The 19,644-nt window shown below is 49.7% G+C and overlaps 2 protein-coding genes across 3 annotated transcripts in view; both read right to left on the minus strand.

The window, feature by feature from the left end:
• The window catches only part of CPNE2 (copine 2), a 43,059-nt gene extending 35,060 nt beyond the window's left edge, over positions 1-7,999 (minus strand). The window contains exon 1 of one of the 2 annotated variants that reach the window (XM_058846131.1): positions 7,927-7,999. In XM_058846131.1, the coding sequence (XP_058702114.1) occupies positions 7,927-7,999 (73 nt within the window). Of the gene's footprint in view, positions 1-2,666; positions 2,843-7,926 lie in introns of those variants that run through there. The other variant, XM_058846133.1, reaches the window with a different exon arrangement.
• A 2,916-nt stretch (positions 8,000-10,915) lies between these two features.
• The window catches only part of NLRC5 (NLR family CARD domain containing 5), a 33,517-nt gene continuing 24,788 nt past the window's right edge, over positions 10,916-19,644 (minus strand). Inside the window, exons 35-48 of the mRNA XM_058846194.1 lie at positions 19,403-19,483; positions 18,923-19,006; positions 18,603-18,686; positions 18,198-18,281; positions 18,022-18,105; positions 17,285-17,368; positions 16,772-16,855; positions 15,903-15,986; positions 15,151-15,234; positions 14,297-14,380; positions 14,102-14,185; positions 13,528-13,611; positions 13,166-13,249; positions 10,916-12,707 (exon numbers count right to left, since the gene is read on the minus strand). Of these exons, the coding sequence (XP_058702177.1) occupies positions 12,626-12,707; positions 13,166-13,249; positions 13,528-13,611; positions 14,102-14,185; positions 14,297-14,380; positions 15,151-15,234; positions 15,903-15,986; positions 16,772-16,855; positions 17,285-17,368; positions 18,022-18,105; positions 18,198-18,281; positions 18,603-18,686; positions 18,923-19,006; positions 19,403-19,483 (1,171 nt within the window). The 3' untranslated portion in view covers positions 10,916-12,625. The remainder of the gene's footprint in view (positions 12,708-13,165; positions 13,250-13,527; positions 13,612-14,101; positions 14,186-14,296; positions 14,381-15,150; positions 15,235-15,902; positions 15,987-16,771; positions 16,856-17,284; positions 17,369-18,021; positions 18,106-18,197; positions 18,282-18,602; positions 18,687-18,922; positions 19,007-19,402; positions 19,484-19,644) is intronic.

Consider the following 19,644-nt stretch of genomic DNA (forward strand, 5'->3'; position numbering starts at 1 on the left):
GCTTACAACTTCAAGTACTTTTTCCTCCATGGCTTGGTCACTTCCAAGCTGCTCCACGTCCACAACATCCCACAGAGAAGGGTTTTGCTGTTTTTCTGGGGGGGCACACAAAAGCCCTGGGGCTGCCCTGAATATCTAAGAATATCTAGCAGTCCCAGAGCAGAGTCTCATCCCACGGTGCCCCAATCTCTACAGCAGATCGCCAAATCATTTTTACAAAGTGTAAAATGGTCAGCAGAAAAACCCGGGAGCTTTACTTCCTCTCGTGTCTGAAAGGGAAAGAGGGGAAGGAGACACCTGTTTTCCAAACTAATTCATGACTGAAGAGGTCCCCCCTCCCTCTGCAGAAGAACAGCCCCATGAGGAGCAGTTCCTCAGGCCATGCTAAACCTCTGTTTCAAGCATTAACAAGAAAAAACAGAGGAGAAAAAATAAAGCTGTGTTTTAGGTAAAACTTTTTTTTTGGGGGGGCGGGGTGGAGTGTTAATCTTAATAGTGACCTAAATTCAGCGGTCTCTTATTAAAGAAATAATTTCTTTCATAGGCAATACCAGGAATATTTGAAACAGACACAGAAGTACCAATACCCAGTAGTGACACCATGCAAAATCCTGCTGTGTCCATCCCAGGGAACAGGAGATCCTTCTTTGGGATGATCCACGGTTTCTGTGATAGCCCACAAAAGTCCCCTTTGACTATTTTCGCACTACAGCCTATTGCAATTGGGAAGCAAAATTCCTTTCAGGAAGGCAAAAATGAGAGAGGAGTATCAAATAGGTAAACTGGGGTTGTTATAAATCACATATCTGTGGATACACAGAGGGAGAGCAGTGATACCGAAGGGAGGATTAAGGGCAGGTGAAAACAGCTTGTCAAGAGATGGAAGCAGGAGAGGAATGTGAGGATACAGAAACCAGTTGCCCAGAGCAGCAGAAAAGCTGAAACATGGGACACATGGAGCTGGAGACACCAGGAAAAGCTGGGATGCCCTGCAGTGGACACCAGAGGCGGCTCCCCACACCACCACAGCTCCCAGGGGTCACTTTCCTCTCTCCTGCTGACAGTCTCATCTCCAGAACTCTTTCACAAAGCAAAACCGCTTGCCTCTCAGTCCCACCTAGGCAGTTCAGTGGATTCACAGCTTGCACCTGGTCCTTTCTGCAGCCTCTTTACCTTCTGCACTCAGGTGCACTTAGTCATGCACACAGCACCATGCTGCCAGTCCCCCAGAAAATGCCTCTGGATGGGAGTCAGAAAGGGGATGCTTGGTACATCCCTACAGATGTTCCTTGGGTACCTGCTACCGTCAGAGGACCTTCATCTCTCTCCCACTGGGCAGGGAAAGGCTGAAAACTGCCTCTGAGCATCCCAGCACAGGCAGCACAGCTGGGACTGAGCTCATATTCATCCAAATTCACAGAGATTTGGGGTAGACCCAGCAGAGAGAGATGCTCAGGCAGGGCTCTTGTTTCCAGCCTGATGCGCAAGTCCCGCAGTCCTGCCTGCTGGAAGCCAAGGGGACTGTACTGAGATACTCTGGTGCCTGGTACAGAAGGACAAAGTGTTTCAGGACAAGCTAATAAAGTGGTATTTCCAATGAACCTTTCCTGATGGAAGACTGTCCCTAATGGACAATAGACAATGCTGCTCGTGCTGACAGCTGGGCTTCTCACACCAGCACTGCCAAATTCCAGCTCAAGGGCTGCTGGCCACTGCTGTGACAGTGGCTGCTTCTCCCTTTCACACTTGGGCCATCCCCACCCACCGTGCCAGCTCCTCTCACACTGCTGCTGTCCCCAGAAAAGCTCTCACCCTCCAGGTCTCTGCAGGTTTGGTGCCAGTGAGGGCAGCGCTCACCTTGCTGGAACCCCAAGCGGCTGCACCAAGCAGCACATGGGCAGCACCCAGCACGGCTTCTCCAGGGGTGATGATCAGCAGAGCCCTGAGAAGTCACTTGAGGTAACCTGGGAGTCACAAATCGCAAGAAAACTCTGAAGCAAACCCTGTGTCACCCCTAAAGTGGCTCATCTCATTTTGAAAATATCATCACCTGAAAAGCAGCTCCAAAGCACTTTCCCGTGCCCGCTACAGAGCTGAGACGGCCACTGCTGATGTCAAGCAGGTACCCACCACCTCCAGCAGCCTTCTCTGCTATCCCCACTGGTGGCACAGCAGCTGCTGGAGCCCGGGAGGCAGTGGCATTAGTGGCATTAGTGATGAGGCTGGCTCGCACTGAAGGATCACAGTGGGAGTGATTCCTTCACACAGCCTCCTCCAGCCCTGTATCCCTGCTCCCTGTACCACCTCACAGCCCTCACTGCGATCCCAAGGGTTCTCCTGTGACCACCAAACGTGCCCCCCTGGCTCCTTTGGAGATGTTTCCTCCATAAGAGCAGGAGCTGGAAGGACCTGGGGCTGCTCTGTCCTGAGAAACCATCCTCTAGCTGAGGTGAGCTGCCCGAGGGCACCGGGAAAGGCAAAAGCCCCTGGGTGGTGAAAGTCCGTCCTCTGCAACCAGACCAAACACCTTTTATGTGCTTCTGGCATGGAGGCAGCCTGGGGCAGAGTCCCGGCACTGGGACCAAAGAGCAAATTTGTTCTCCAACCCTCTACAGATAAAGTCTGAAAATGTCCCCCAAAGCCTCTAAGTATCTAAACCCACTTACCGCTGAGAAACCACGAGCCCCAAGAGCAAGAGAGCCAAAGAGAGGGGGGTACCCCCCGAGCTCTCAGGGTGTTTCCGCAATCCTCAGCTGTCGTCGCAGAGCCGAGGGCTCCGGGCCGCCAAACGAAAGCAAAAGCCGCTCCTCCAGAGCCCGCGGTGACGTGGGAACAGGGGCAGCACCACTGCTGTGACACGGGCCGGGAGGAGCTGCAGGGGCTGGGCGCGTCCTGGAAGCGCGCTCACAAAGTCACAGAGTGGGGGAAAAAAACAAACAAAAAAACCTCCCAAAAATCCACAAAAAAAACCCCCAAAAAACCAACAAAACAAAACTACAACAACAAGCACCAAAAAAACCGGCAGGAAGAAGTCCTTTATCGGAAGCGGAGAGGAAGCGGAGGGGCTCTGACTGCGGCCAGCACACCGGGGGTGCCTGTGCGGGAGGCAGAGCCCACCTCGGTGCCCGCCCCGCTCCCTGCCCCGCTCCCAGACCCATCTGCGCCTCCAGGATCGCTGCTCAGCCAGCAGAAAGGGCAAACGAGGAGCAGGGCGAGCTGCGAGCATGGCAGCCCCCCCTGCTCAGGACACACAGACACAGACAGACCCCATCCCCGTCTCCGCTGGCACGCACGGATCTGGCTCCGATTCGCGGGGAAGGCTTGCACATTTTCGCTTGACTACGAGTTTCCTCTGGGGCTCAGTTTAGGGAAATGTGTGATTCAGGGCAGAAAACATCACTGCGAATCGTGGCATCAAGCCCTGCACACGGCCACCCTACAAGGCGGACCAAGGGAAAGGTTCGTGTGCCGATTCCCAGGCAGGAATCCACGCTGCCCCTTCCGCGGGTGGGTGGGAGGCTCAGTCCTGCCGGAGCAGCCCCAGGAGCACCGGGAAGCCTCTGTCCCAAAGAGGGAAACACCAAACCTGCCTCCCCAGGGCAGCGATGCTCTTGTCAGGCACCTGCTCCTGCTGGGACAAGCAAACAAACCAGGAGGTGCAGGAAGGGAGGACCAGGCACTCTCAGGATTTGGGGCACATTTTAACTTCCACTATTAAAAATTCCCTGCTCCATCCTACAGCAGCCATAGGAAAGCTGGGCATACTGTCACAAGGAGGGGGGATAGATGTTTCAAAGCTGGATTTGGAGGAGAAAGTGGACTCAATTAAAGTCAGCCCTACGGAATGTAAAGGATCAAGGCTGTGGGGAGGGTGGCTGGGCTGCAAAGGACCCGCAGCCAGCAGGGCTCCCTTGCAGGTGCAGAGGGAGCCTCCCCCATCCTAACTATACACCATGTATAAAACAGGCTGTTTAACTTATTAACCGCTTTTCTATGCTATTGAAAACAAAAATGCTGGCTTTCTGAATCTTAATTGGATTCCTATTCCCAGCCAACACCATCCATCACATGTGAGAGGGGAAGGAAAAAAAATAAATCGTCCTTTATGTGATCAGAAATATCTTTAACTGCTTTTGGACCTCACTGCATGTCAGCCTAACCTCGTGTCAGGCAGAACAGCCCCAGCAGCAGGCAGCTGCGCAGGTCCCTCCATCCCATGCACCATTTCATCCCTAAAGCAACCAGTGCTTCAGAGCTGATAAGATAAATAAATATTAATTCATGGGTACTTATGTGCAATGCTCATTTGCACTGGGACACCAACACCAAGTCATGCAGAGCACTGATGTCCCCATGGCTGGAGCCACCTTTCCCCCTCCCTTCCATCCCACCACTCGGAGCCCCCCATCCCTTCCCCTTCACAGACAGGATTTTCATCACTAAGATCCAACGTTTTCCCACAGAATTTTAATTTTTTTGGCCTGCTTTGCAGCAGAGAGATGCTGCCACTCGATGTGTGAAGCTTCACCCTGAGACAGAATTGTGTGCCAGCGACACAAAAATGCTGTGGTTTGTGAGAATGACGTCTGACTAATTCTCGACCCCTTCTCAACAGCTTTAGACACCGCTCGAGGGAATATCAGCCTGGGTTTAAATGGTTGCACAGCACTGGACTTGTTTAATAGCAAAACTTGTATTCCCAGCTTGTATCATGTTTAAAATCAGCCTCATGACAGCTGATGTTTCTTCCTAAATCCTCAGCTTCTGGAATCACGTGATGGTGGAAAATCCAGGGCTGGGGGGAAGGCGACTATTTTAGACACAAGATTTTTCCTGCTGGCTACAGTCAGAAAATATGACAACTCCCAAACACCAGGCCTTAGCAAAAGCAGCAGAAAAATAAAATTGGAGCTCTTCTTGCTTGTTGAAACAAACTCGTTTGTTTTTCTGGCATTTTAACAATGTTATGATCTCCAAACTCACCTGAGTTCCTGGGAATTAGTTTTTCCCCTGCTCCCATCATCCATACAAGTAACCTTGCAAAGCCAGCAGCCAGGAAACTGAGCCAAAGCAGCAAAAAGTGATGACTCAGGTCCTTCAACAAATATTTTACAGAGGTTTAAAGACAAACTGTAATATTTCAGGGATAGAAAGGGTAGGGAAGTGTTCAATTCTTTTTTTTTTCACACTGTTTTGTGGGTTTTGCATCCTGCCAGGAGCACTATTTCAAATGCCAGGTGACTCCACTGCACCAGAAAATTCACCTTTCCTTCTATCCCCCCACCCTGCCTCTGAACACCAGCCAAGGCTGTCACATAAAGAGTTTCTTATGAGAGCTGGCAGCCCTGAACCCGGACAGGAGGCTGAAAGTGTTGCTTTTTCATCAATTAACCTGGAATTATGTTCCCAGCACTGGAGAACAAGCCCCGATTTACGGTGGCGCGAGCAGCCCCAGCCAGCTCCCCCCGGGCAGAGGTTTCCACTGAAGTCAGTGGGAAACTCTTTCCACCAAGTGTAACGGGAGCAGGAGAAGTTATTCCTCCCAGACTCTTCACACACCACACTGAGACTGCTGAAAGGCAAACAAAGCTGATGCAATTCCAGTACACAACTGGGGAGACTGGTAAATCGTGGGGTAGCTAGCGGCTGCTCCAGCACTGCACAGTCCCGGTGTTTTGGGGTGAGGGAGGGGGATCACTGGAAGAGGAGAGGAATCGAGGACTGCCAAGAGCTGTGCAGCTGATATATCCCTCTAGGGCAAAGAGCATCCTGATCCATAGCTCAGCTCCAGCAGCTGAATCCAAAAAGGATTTTTCCACACTGGAATCCCCCAGTTCCTGGGCTCCAGGCCCCCTCCTACAGCACAGGCTGGCCATGCACTGGAGCTGTCTAACCCTGCCAAGCAATGGCTTCACAAACAACTTGTCAGCAACCAGCATGAGGTCCCCTGCTGTCCCCCAGCACAGGCCCCAGGAGCAGGGATGTCCCCAGGACATGTTGATCCTCAGGATCTCCATTCCCTTCAGCTGGAGCTCAAAGGGCGGCAGCGAGGGAGAAGCAGTCAGACCACCCTGCCCACCCTCACACCACACCAGGGCCATGTCTGCAGCCCTTTCAAGGGACACAAACTGTGTTCCTGACCAAGCAGGTCCCAGGAGCAGCAGGGCACATGCCAACAGTACCAGCAAAGGCAGGCTGCTGGCAAACTCCATCCCCAGGGGGCTGGGGACAGTGTTGGCTCTTAGAGAGCAGCTCCAGGACTGTGTGTCTACCCAAGGCAGGTGCTAGGGGCTGCCTACACCACAGGAAGATGAAATTCAGGGACACTTGGAAGCCTCACTAGAGATGCCCTCACTCTTTTCCTCCACTTTTATGCCAGCCAGGATGCTCCAGCAGCAACAGCAGGGAAAGGAAAACACACATCATCAGAAAACGTATGTCCCAGGCTATCACACAGCTGTAACCAAAGCAAGTGCAGCGTTCCCCCAAGGCAACTACAGAAAAACATCCTCCACTGACTGCGTTCTTCAGAACAACTCCTTTCCACATGGCCCGAGCTTTTGTTCCCAGCCTTCCTCCTCCCATCTCTCCATTCCCTGCCCCCAACGGGCTTCAGTGGAAGGCTATTTCTGGCTGATAATAAATAATTTTCTGACTCCAGAAAAGCACAGTGGTATCATAGGTCCCAGTACCTGGGCTGGCTCGAGGAGGGTGATGCTGGTGCCAGGGGAGCAGGATCAGAACTGAGCACACCTGGGCTATGCTCACAACTCCAGCTTTTCCAGCGAGGATCAGGTGTATTGCCAGGAGGTTCAAACCTGGTCCTCGAGGTTCACGAGGATCCTCCCAATTCCTTTCCACAAAGCAGCTCACGCTCTGGGGAGCCAGCAGCAGGGACCCAGCCCTTCAGAGATGTTTCTGCCACCGAAGCTCAGCTCTCTACTCACCTCTATTTCCTGTTCCACCCTCCTTGTGCTGACCAGCTCCAAAGGGTGTGTTTGCCCACCAAGTGCTCCAGCCCCACTGGCTTTAGTCCAGCCACTTGCCTAAATTAAGGTTACTCACACAAAGACTTATTGCATCAGGTCTTCCGGCTGGCAGGGCTGACAGGAAAACACCTCCCTGCCTGCCGCCCTCCAGGAGCCCTGACACTGCCGAGCGAAACGCTCCGCTCGCCTCCTCCTCAGAGAACAAAGCGTCTTGCAGGACACAGAGAGAGAGGCAGCACATCCGTGAGCATAAACCCTCCCAGTCCCCCCAAAACGCATGGCATGAAGGATCTCATCGCCAGCTGGAGCAGCATCGGGCTGCAAACAGCTCCTGAAAAGCGACTCCGCGATTCCTCAGCCTCCAACTCGCCAGATCCCCCCTGTGACTCAGGATAAGGAGAGGGGCTTGCAGTAGCTGCCCGGAAAAAAGCCCTACAAATACCCCCAGGCTTGGGGAGTGAAGCCACCAGGCCCTGGCATTTGCCTGGGGGTCGCACGCCCAGCTGACATCTTTACAAGTGGATACAGACACACAGAGAGTGGGGAGGGAGCAACTTGCACACCGTGCGCGGATGAAGGGAGCCGGGCTGGGGAGGGGGAGCACAGCGTGACAGGGGGACTGTCCTGAGGGGTGGCCGAGGAACGAAAGGTCCCTCTCAGGGGACGGAGGCTCTGTCCCAGGGGATGCAGGGTCTGTCCGGGAGGACGGAGGATCTGTCCAAGCGGACAGAGGGCAGAAGCGCCACCCCACAGCTCGGGACGAGCCAGTGGGGAGACGCTGCCCTGCGGTCCCCATCCGGCGGCTGACACCGCTGTTACACTGTCCCGGCCACCTTCCCACCGGACTCTCCGCTATCTCAGCACCCCCCCGAGCCACGGCGGGCCAGCCCCACGCTCCGTTATCCCCAGGGCATCCTCGGGGGCTGCCGGTACTCACCGGGCCGGGCCGAGCAGCTCCCGCGGGGCTGCGGGCTCAGAACCTCCCCAGGGCCGCGCCCGCCCCTCGCCATCACCGCCCACCCGCCCGCACGGCGATGGCGAGGGGCGGGCGGTGCTCGGGCTCCCCCCTCCCGGAACGAGCATCATCCGACTCGGATTTAAAAAAAATAATAATAATAAAAAAAAAAAAGAATAAGGATCCACCCCAAAACTTCTTCGCTGGCTGCTTTTGCTAAGCTGTTTGGGGGAGAAAAAAAAATAAATTAGAATTAAAAACAATGCTTAAAGCAGCCTAAAAAATACATCTAGAAAATTGTTTTCTGTGTTATGCACTCAGGTCCAAGGAAAAATAAAACTTTGTTGGGTCAACACCCATCGCTTTTCAGTGAAACCAGTGGGTTTTGTGCTGTTTGGGTGTAAGCAGGGTTTTCCCTGCCCAGCCGATGTGGGTGCTCCTGGTGCCTGGCCGGTGTCCTGCTGATTCTGCTTCCCGTGGGAAAAAGAAGGAAAACAAGCAGGCCCCAAATGCACGGCCCAGAGGTAAAGGGCTGGCCAGTGGCACGCTGACCCATCACCATACTCACCCCAAGGAGCTGGTGTGTGTTCCCTTCGAGGCTGGTGCCACCGGGGTTTGACCCCAACCTGCCATTAGCAACCTTGGTGGACACATCATCAGGCACCCAGGACATTTACAGAGGTATTTTTGATGTGGATATAGGGTAATAAAGCCGAAAGCCTCCCTCTGAGCCTGCCGATTAAATAAACCATCCATATTTGCTCAGAGCTCTTTACTACGAGCTCTGCTCATGCTTTGGAAGATCACAGGCAAATAAGCAAGTCCCGAATTCTCCTGGTGAGCTGGAATGCTTTCCTCTCCCTCGCTTTGAGCTGTGGAAGGCACAGGAGTTTTAAGGCAGGGAGCTTTTAGCCTGCACAAGGCTCTCCCTCCTCCAGCCCCGCTCCCCTCTCAGCCCCAGGAGTGGAGCAGTGGACACAGGACAGGCTCAGGGGGCACCAGCGCTCCTGCTCAGCACAGGCACCACGACACCAACATCCAACTAAAAGCTGAGCAACCCCGTTCTTTCTGTGTAAAGAACTGTGTGGCCAGAAACCATCACAGAAAGGAACGAGGTTGTGCCTGAAAGAGGAATTCAGTGGGAGAAGTGGGGTCTGTGCCAGACCTGCCCTCCTACCTCCTTGCCTGAGGCTTAAAATGTCACTTTGAGGGGAAAAGGGAGAGGCAGACGGTATTTCACAAATGCCAATATGCCTGTTTTCTCACAGATCAGTTTTTCCTGTGTTTTCTCTCCTGCCAGCATGATGCCTTCAAGTCACAGCAGGTTCAGGGATACCTGGAACTGGTTTTAGCAGAGGGGAAACAGTGGCTGCGTTTCCTGCTCTTTGGAGCTGTGGCCATCGTGTGCAGGAGCCTGGCCCAGCCTGGCTCCAGCTGCTCTCCAGCACAAAATCCAGGCTCCCTCCCGCCCTCCAGCAGCGTGTTTATTTACAGCACAGTGTTTCTTTCTAAAGATCTGGTCTCAGGGGGCAAAATGCCTTCTGTGTATGAAACCAGTACTGACTAGCTCAGACATTGTCTTCCAGAGACTGCAGGCAGCCTGAAACAATAGGGGTGTGCAGGGAGTCCTAATGCATTTCCATTTTTGGACCACGATAAATCCAAAACCTAATAGTAACAGCTCTAAAAATGGCCCATGGTAATTAGGTGGTTGGGAATTGGTTTGTTATTCGGCCATCACACACAACCCCTAATGGCCTCACGTCTTCCTGCATTCCAGAGGATCCATTTAACCCCTCAAAATTGGACAAAGCCCCCAGGTTCCCCTCAGAAACTTTCAGAAACGAGCACGAGCTGGAACGCATCGCAGGCACGATGGAAATGGGAAGCGTGCCCCAGCCGTCCTTGGCATTACACGGAAGAAATGAACCACAGGCCGATCGTGGTGTTGTGTTCCATGTACAACTCGGTCCAAATCGCTGATTTTTAAAAAACGCAACCCATGCACATAAAATACAGCACAGAGCCCGTTTTTATCCTGAACCGCTGGATTACAGACAACCGCTCCGCATTTTTGGAGTTTTGCTGACACCTGGTGTTCTGGAAAAGATGCTGTGTGTTCCTGCAAGTTCCACAGCCACTCTCTCAGGTCAGACTGGAGTCCTGAATTTGGGGGAGACCCTGAGAAATGCAGGTGTGCAGTTAGATTTCAGAATCCCTCTTTTAACATCTCAAGACAAGAGCAGTGCTGCGAGAGTATTCCCACGATGTCTTACACCACTGCAAACCTCACGGCACAGATGGACTCTTCCTGACTTCAGGAATCAGAGGAGGAACCTCAGATCTCGTCACAGAACAGTTTGGGTGGGAGGAGAGCTGAAAAATCATCTTGTTCCAAGGCCCTGCCATGGGCAGGGACACCTTCCACTATCCCAGGCTGCTCCAAGCCTTGTCCAACCTGGCCTTGGACACTTCCATGGATGGGGCAGCCACAGCTTCTCTGGGCAACCTCACCAGGAAGAATTTCTTCCTCCTATCAGCTCACCACATTTGGTGAAGCTTTTCATAAGTGGCAGTGTTTAGATCCGAGGTACTTGCTTACTCCATTAAATTTTAGCCTGATGAGGAATTTCACTACTTCTTTTTCCCTTTGTTTTTGTTTTTAAACCCTTTTCAGAGTAGTCTCTGCAAAACCTGTCCCACTTTTACACCAGCACGTCATTATGTCACAAAGCATGATGCTGATCTTTAAACAGGGACAGTGGCTCCCCCAGGAATAACCAGCACCACCTGTTCACAGCCAGTTGCCCAAAGATTGGCTGGACCAACATTTCCATCTCATTCCAGATGTCTGCCCTGCCCAAATCAGATCAGTTATGTCTCCCCAGGCAAATGCTGCTGCAAACAAAATTCCATAAATAAACCCACACAAGACTCAAATATTTACAGCATAAACATGTAAGGAAAACATTGTAACACCAGGCAATAGATGAGAACAGTGTGGCTGCACAAGCCAGAATTCCAAGTCCAAGGGCAGTTGTCACCTGTTTTCTCTAAGGAACAGCACACTTGGTGTTTGAGATCTTCTCCCTGTGCTTCCCACAGGTCCAACATCCACACAGGTTTGGGGTTCAGGGGACAGCAGAGACGTGAAGGATCTTTCATGTGGACATTTCAAGCTAATTGACCCCTCCCTTCTCCTGAAAGAGGATAGTGCAACCAGTCTGAAACCCCACAAAGCTGTACAAAACCCCACATGAAAACAATCAGTAGCAGCACGTTCCTGTCAGCACAGAGCAGTTGGTTTTATTACAAGTTGTTTTACAACCTCAGTCCTTTAATGTTTCTCAATGAAATTTATGGTAATATCAAGTGTTTCCTTTTTATCACAGTATAAACATTGATCTTTTTTTTTGGCAACAACCTGAAATTTCAAATACCCTGAAGTATTTTTTCACAAAACAGGAGCAATTCTGCATGGAAAAGAGGCTGATATGAAGAAAATAAAACAAAATATTCCTTTTTTTCTTACCTTTTCTTCCTTCTCCCAAGAAAAGCTGTGGCTGCCCCATCCCTGGAAGTGTTCAAGGCCACCTGGCTTTGAGAAACCTGGACTAGTGTAAAGTGTCCCTGCCCATGGCAGGGGTGTTGGACCTAGGTCTTTAAGATCCCTTCCAACTCCTTCTGTGATTCTATTTTTTTTTTTCCTAAAAATCATAGAGGAATTTCACACAGTTGCAGATGATTTTCAAGCAGTCTGTTGGAGCTCATCTGTAACAATGTCAACAATTTACAACTTTGTAAACAATTTTACATTCTCTCCTGGAGGATGTGTATTTTTTTACTGCAATACCCTGTAGGTGTTGTAATCTTGATTAAGGATAATGAAATACTCTGCTGGCTTTCTGAATGCCTGAGAAAATGCATCTCATCCTAGAATAATGCAATCATAGAATGGTGAAGGTTGTAAAAGACCTCTAAGACCATTGAGCCAAACCCTTAACCCAGCATCAACATATTCATCTCTAAACCAAGTCTCCAAGTGCCAAATCCACACATTTTCTGGACACTTCCAGGGATGGTGACTCCAAAACCTCACAGCTCTGAGAAAACCTTGTATCTTTTTTTTGTGACTGTGTGTGAGAACTTAATTATGGCATCTATTCTTTCTGTCACTCATTGCCCCCCCCCTCAAAATAAAGACTAAGTATTTACCTTTCAACACATTTGAAGTTTGGATGGAGGTGATGGTGTACCTTCTTTTGTAGGGCAATACATAAATAAGTAATGTCTAGTACATAAGCATTCTTAGCACTATTTGCTAACAACTTTCTGGAAAGTTATTCTCTTAAAGAGAGTTTCAGTGTTTTTACACCAAGAAGACTGTAGTGTCTGTTCAGCAGCAGCTCTATAAGTAAAATAACTTAAAAAAGTATTTTTCTCTTCTGTACAGTAAAAGGTCACAAGAAACAAAACAAACAAAAAACTTTAACAAAAACAAAACAAAAAACCCAAATGAAACAAAAAAAATGTCAGTGTCCACATTTTGTTCAATGTAGCAAAGAAAGACCAAATAGTTACAGTATTCAGTTGTAGGAACTTTGAGTTCCGGGGTTCTCCAATGTAGTTTTGAGGGCAGTGGGAAATGGAGTGCAGCTCCTAGTTAGGCAAAGGATCTTTTCTAGCTGAAGGAGAAACACAGTCTTGGGTCTTGGCTTGTCAACCTCTCGGCGAGGCCCTTGGGCACTGGGTTGTCCCACAGCCTGCAAGGACAGCAAATGTGTTACTGCAGGACCAGGAATGGTGCCCAAGTAACTGGAAGACATGGATCCAGTATCTGGAGAACGTGGATCCCAGGAGGGAGTGGGACAGGGCATGAATGTACATCAGAAGTGAAACCAGGAGGAATGAGAAGAAGAAAACTTTTAAGAACAAATGCAACAACTTCCTGATGGGAACATTACACAACTGGGTCTTCATTTTTGCCTCATTTAAAGCCAGCAAGCTTTTCACTTCCATTTTTCCATGGACTTTTTGAGGAGGTGAAGCTGTCCTAGAAAACCCTCAGCTTACTTGTGTCTGCGTTCCCTGCAATATCCTATTCCCTGCCAGCTAACCCAGGGCAGCAGAGGCATGGGTCACATCTGTCCCCAGACTCGGCACCCTGACTTCTCCTTGCTGAGCCAAGACTCAGCCCCAGAGCTCTGTGATTCCTGCTCACCTTAGGAACTGAATTTCTGGGCACTTGGCAAGTTCCTCTGCAAGCTTTGTGGCCCCACAGGCTCCAACACGATTTTTCTCCAGGCTGTTTTAAAAACCAAAAGAGAATTTTGAAATCCAAAACAAATCTGGAGTGGAAAACAACAGGTTAGTCCTGTGCTGTAATCACCTTAAATAAAGTAAGTGCTATTTCATGTGTATAGGCCAGGCAAGGCTGGCCCTTGGTGCTTGGAGCAGGCTAAGCAAGAATAAAACTGCAGAAGGTTGTTCCTAATGTACATCCCCTTTTTGGAAGTCCCATGATTGAAGGTTCAATGATAGAAAAATGAGCCTTCCCAGGGTTTTTCTCAGGGCTGTACTCACTCTAACACCTTCAGCTTTTCCATTTTTGGGAGAGCAATGGCCAACTCTCGGGCTCCTCCATCTCCAAGGGCATTCCAAGACAGTCTAAGGCAGCAGACAAGAGATCCCAGTTGTGAGTCTGGATAAACACTAGTGCCACTGCTGTGACACTACCCCTCGTGGATTAGCCTTTCTGCAAGAGCTAATCACCCTCTTATCAAGACAGGTAAACATTCCCTGGATTACAAGCTTGAGGATTTTCCTCCATTTCATCACTTATTTCCATGTATGATAAGACACCAGGGAGTGTCTGAGGGCTGTGGTTATCTCAGAGTCCTGCAGGCCCAGGGAATGAGATGTGAAAGATGGAAATGACTGCTGAGCACACAGCTTTACCCCAGTAAAAAATTTTTAGCAGTGTATTTAATCAGTTAGTGAATTACCGGTATATTTACCACTGAAAAGTACTTGGTAAAAAGCATTAACAAGTGTCCAGCAGGGTCAGAAGTGCCCTGCATTTCCAAACAGGAGCAGACATTAAAATGAGAGTGACCTGTGTGTGCTGAAGAGTCTCCCCATCCACCCCCACACTCACATGATCTCCTCCATGGAAGGGCACTGTCGGAAGCCGAGACAGAGTGATTTTGAAGCACAGTCAGTGATTCCACAGAATTTCAAGCTGAAGCAGCAGGGAGAGAGCAAACAGAGGCCATGGTGTGCTGGTGTCAGAGCTGTGGGGAGCACACAGAGCTGTGCTCTGCCCTGGCAGCCCCAATTCCCCGGTACTCACTCCATCCTCCGGAGGTGTCGGAAGCACTGCAGCCCCTTGGACAGGGCATGGATACTCTGTTCCCCAAGGCTGTTTTCTGATAAACTGTAAGAGTGATGGAAAAGCTTTGAGTGGTGCAGAAAAAGCAGGTACAGTCAGAGAAAAGCCACCATGAAAACGTAATCATGTGAAGTAGCAAGTAAATAACTACCACCCAGACCAAGTGAGGACTCTGTGGACAGCAGGGATGAGCCAGATTGGTGCACAGCAATTTTAAGTCAATTCACTGCTTGGTACAATGGGAGTGCCAGCCCTGCTGTAACTCCCAACCTCAGTCCTTGCAGCAGGGAATTGCTTGCAGACAGAAACATGGGGTTACACCCGTGTCAAAGAAGGACAGATGTGCAGCACACCATGTGTTGCATGTGAAACTGGAAATAAAAGATTATGCTGGAGCTAATGACTAGTGTGACTTGAGAGGAAATGACAGTGAGGGAGAGTGGGAAGACCTTCCAACACCTAAAGGGGCTACAAGGGAGCTGGAGAGAGACTTTGGACACGGGCATGGTGAAAGAAAGGGGAATAGTAGCTTCAAGCTGACAGAGGGCAGGATTAAACTGGATATTAGGAAGCAGAAATTCTTCCCTGTGAGGGTGGTGAGGCCCTGGCACAGGTTTCCCAGAGAAGCTGTAGATATCCCATCCCTGGAATTGTCCAAGGCCAGGCTGGACAGGGATTGGAGAAAGCTGGTCCAGGAGAAAATGTCCCTGTGCATGACAGGGGATTGGAATGAGGTGATCATCAAAGGTCCCTTCCAACCCAAACCAGCCTGTGATATGTTTGGCACCATCCCAAGTGCACCTGCCATGACCTACCTGATCTCTTCCAGCTGCTCACACACCACCAGGGCTCTGGCCAGCTCCAGCCCTCCTGCCTGCCCAATGTTATTGTTCTGGAAGCTAACCAAGGAAATGTAAACATCGGAGGATTATTTTGGAATAAAGCTGTAACAAAAGCTCATATTTAACTTGCCAAGAACCTAACCAGGGGGAGTCTCCTACCACTGGGATTCCTTTTCAAAATTATCATTTGATGACATCTTAGATACAGGCTGGAAGAGATGCCTCTAGGCTAACTGAGCCCAAGGAGCACTTCTCTAGCTCACCAATTTCTTGTTTTGTTACTACAAAACAGTATAAGAAAGTCCTACATGTTAGAGTCCTGGAAGGACTCCCACAAAAGTTTTAAAAATACAGTAACACTGATGTCAGGGAAAATAAATGACTCAGAGGTGCCTGCACAAAAAGGTGAGGGTCCATAAAAGATGCTCATTTTTATGCTTGCATTCCACCAGAGGCATGAAAAACCAACATACCGAAAATCAATTTTAAGGCTTATTTTACTGTATACTCTCTTCCTGGTACATCTCTATAGCTAATGCTGCAGGGGATTAAGCAAGAAGGGTTTATGTGACTCTTACAGCAGAGTAATTGTGGAGGGTTTCACAATCCTGGGACACTGAAATTACTCTCTAAACAACCAGTGCCCATGCCTTTTCCCACTACTTTCAACAATCCCTAGATTCTCCAGGATATCCAGCCTTCCTGGGGCAGAGGCTGACACTTACTGCAGGATCTTCAGGTTGGTCATGCGAGGCAGACAGAGGGCAAGAGTCACTGCTGTCCTGTCTCCAAAACCATTCCTTGACAGTCTGGAAGAAGCAGAAATGAAATGTTACTGGCAGTGAAGCCCAGAGCCTCATTCCTCACCTGTGTGTCACCCACATGGATGTGTGACCCCCATTCCTCACTCACATGTGCCTGATTCAAAGGACTCTGAGGGTGGGAGGAAGAAACAATGAGGTTTTGAAATCCTGCAGCAGAAGGGAAGTAAAACTGAGCTGCACTTCCCAGAAGCACACTTGTCTTCCTTCCTGACTGAGTTACCCGAGCTGGAATTGAACTGAAATTGCACTTTTTCATGTGTGCCCATAATCTGAAGGTTACAAGGGCAGTTCCAGTAGTTTAACTGTAACTTTTCCTTATTTGTTATTTTATAATTTTATTTATTTAATATGGCAAGGCACATATGTTCTTTAAACTGGTCTGGAATAGAACATCAATAGATCTGACTGTGTAAAGCCTTTAACAGTCCACTTCCCTCCATTTCTGCAGCCACATAGATTAAAGGTGAATTCTTGGGCAGCACAGGCTCTGAGCAGCTCCTGTGCTTGAGACACTGCCTATAAACCTGCAGATTCAGCTCTTGAATACATTAGTCCACTAATGCAGACTGCACAGCTCTTGGAAATCTTCAAAACAATCCAACAACCAATCCCCAGACCTTCCACACCAGCAGCACCACACATTTCTGTGGTGTGTAGCAGGGTTTTTACCCTGCTCTCACCAAAATCAGTGGCTTTATTGGGGCTGGATCAGATTTCTATGCCTTGATTTTTGCCCACCTTCTCAAAAGGACATTCAAAATTACACTTACAGTAACTCCTTGATGTGCCTGCAATGGGCAAGAGCTTCCATCAGCTTTTCCCCTCCAGCAGGACTAGGACAGTTCCCTGAAAGGCTAAAATAAACGAGATTCTCTGACTAAATGACAACCAGAATGTACCATCTTAAGATATTTCACTGTTTTCCTGTTGTGATGGGAGACTTGGGTCTCTGGGGAATGATCTGGGGATTTTTGGGTTCTTTTGTCAAGTGCTGAGTAACTCCTGGCCCTGCAGGTACTGTGGGGAAGGAGCAGATTTCCCTCTCACAGACAGAAGTGGGAACTTCCTTTTCTTGTTCCATTTCCAGGGTTTTTATTTCAAAAGGTTGCAAGGCTTACCCCAAGAGCTGAGCCTGACAAAGAGCCTGGATGCTCTAACTTCTACTCCCTGGGAGAAGGAACAGTTTGAATCCATATCTCAGCCTTGCACTGGCATTCCCACATGGGCATCCCCACCAGCCATGGCCATGACCAAAATAGCTGAACCAAGACAAAGGGACTCACTTGATTTTCTTCAGGTTTTGCATTTCCAGGAGGACAGCAGCAAGATTTATCAGGCCTGGATCTCCAATCTTGTTGTGGCTTAAACTTTAAGGAAGAGAGGGAAGGTTGTGTTGTAAAGGAAAATGGCTGGCAAAGTACAAGATCTTACTTAATGTGTCCCATTTGCTGGATGACACCTCAGGCCTTGCCAGCAGAATCAAAGAGCTGCTTGTCTCAACTATCTCACAAAAAATTAATAGGTGTTAATGAGGAATTTAAAAAATTGCAAAGAACAATTAAAATCACTGGATCCTGTTGACAGGTGGGAAATTACTTCAGCCAGAATAGCAAGAGAGAATGAAGACAGGTTGTTATTATTTTCCAAATTGCTACAGTGGAGACTGGACAGCATCTGGCGAGAGAGAGGGGGAGAAAGCAGAGCAAGCCTGGGATTGGCTCCAGATACAGATCTTTTCAGACCAGGCAAATGCTGGATCTGAGGCTCTCCCAGGACAGAAGGGAGTCTCTAGTCCTATCCTGGATCCCAGGGAAGATAATTTTCTACGTGATTGCCACAGAGTGGGGTAAGACCAAGGCTTCTGAACATCAAGTTCTGATTTCCTCTAGTCCAGTGCACCTCATGCATGAGCATTTTGCAACCTCCCTGGTTTTGTAACAGTACTGTGCATAAGCACATCTGGCTCTCTCCAAATGCTGGCCAACTGTGGTCACCTCTCTGCAAGAAAGGAGACACTTACTTGATTTCCTCCATGTTGTGCATTTTCCTCAAGGCTTCTGCGAGTCTGGAGCAGCCATCGTTCCCAATACTGTTGTGGTTCAAGCTGGAAACAGCATCCCCAGGAAAATGGACATTAGGCTCCTGCTACTCAGCATCCCAAGCCAGGCCAGAGGCGAGCTGCAGTCACATACTTACATCAGCCTTTTCAGGGATGGCATCCCACAGAGCCCCAGCACAAGCTCGGGGACAGCAGCACTGCTGAGCTCCATGTAGCCCAGGCTGAAAGATGAAATAACAAAGGTACAATTAACTGCCCAGGGACAGTCGTGCGAGCACTCGGCACAGAGGGGAGCAGAACAAGAGTGGGAGAGATGGGGGAGTGTATTCTAGTCCCTGTGAATAATTTCAGTTTTGTTCTCTAATGCAATTCTAATGGACCTGTCTGGATTCTGATAAAACACTGCCAGAATACCAAAGCTCTGGAGCTAGACCCCAGCCCCTCATGGAGCAAGGTGCCAGTGTGACACAGTACATGCAGAAGAACTAAAGCTTCTAGAAAGACCTGGCAGCCTCTGGACAGCCTGGTAACAACACACTCACTTGAGTTCTTCAATGGCCTGGCAATTCTGCAAGCCTGAGATCAAATAATCGATTCCAGTTGCTGCAACACTGCTAGAGGTCAGCCTGCAAAACAGCAAGGATCACAGGAGAAGATTAGGTCTCAGCACACTGAGAAAGAGGAGTTTACTCCACTGACAGGCAAACTGCCCCATCCCAAATCCCAGACAGCACAGACATCAGGAACCAGTAAGTTTGGAGAGATTTCCACACCCCTTTCATGCAGGACTAAGAGGACTGGCCTGAGGCACAGGACTGAGCAAATAATGAAGATGTGGAAAAGGTCACAGTTGGAGACATACCCAAATGTCTTCAGCTCTGGAAGGGGGAGCAAAGTCCTGACTAGCATTTCTGCTTCATCCTCGTGGAGTTCCACGTGAGACCATCTGCAACAAGGGAACAACAGGTCTGGGCTTTGTCCAGGGGGGGCAAAAGGTCTGTGCCAAGCCCACAGCTGAGACCCAGCAGTGCTGGGACATGGAAGGAGTGACACAACACTGACACCTGGCCCGGTCCCATGGGAGCTCCCAGCCATGGTGAGTGAGTACAGCTTATCTGGGCACTGGGAGATTTAGGTGATTCCAAAGGATACTCCAGGGAGCCACCAGGTCTGTGGGTCTTTCCTATTTTCCATTCAAACACTCCAAGTAGGGGACCCAAAGGGCAGGAACAGGGACCTTGCACTGGCCTCTCTTGTGCCCTACTGTGTGTTCAGAGTGCTGCACTCACCAGGACAAGCTGCTCCCCTCCCTAAGAATCCTTTACAATGGCTGGCAACTCACCTCAGCTCCTGAAGCTGAGCACATTTTTCACGAAGCCTTTGGCAGAAGGAGTGCTTGATTTCTGGCTTGCACAGACTCAGTCTGCAGGACACAAACACAGTCAGTGAGGATCAGCAGAGCCCAGTGCAGCATCTGGTGTCCCCCAGGGACACGATTAGAGACAGATCAGGGCCTTCAAGAGCCACCTGGGGCTTTCCTGCCACGTCCCATTTATGTCACAGTCCAGTGTAGAGAAACACAGC

Source organism: Poecile atricapillus, chromosome 10, assembly GCF_030490865.1.
Source record: "Poecile atricapillus isolate bPoeAtr1 chromosome 10, bPoeAtr1.hap1, whole genome shotgun sequence".
NCBI classification, from domain to species: Eukaryota; Metazoa; Chordata; class Aves; order Passeriformes; family Paridae; genus Poecile; species Poecile atricapillus.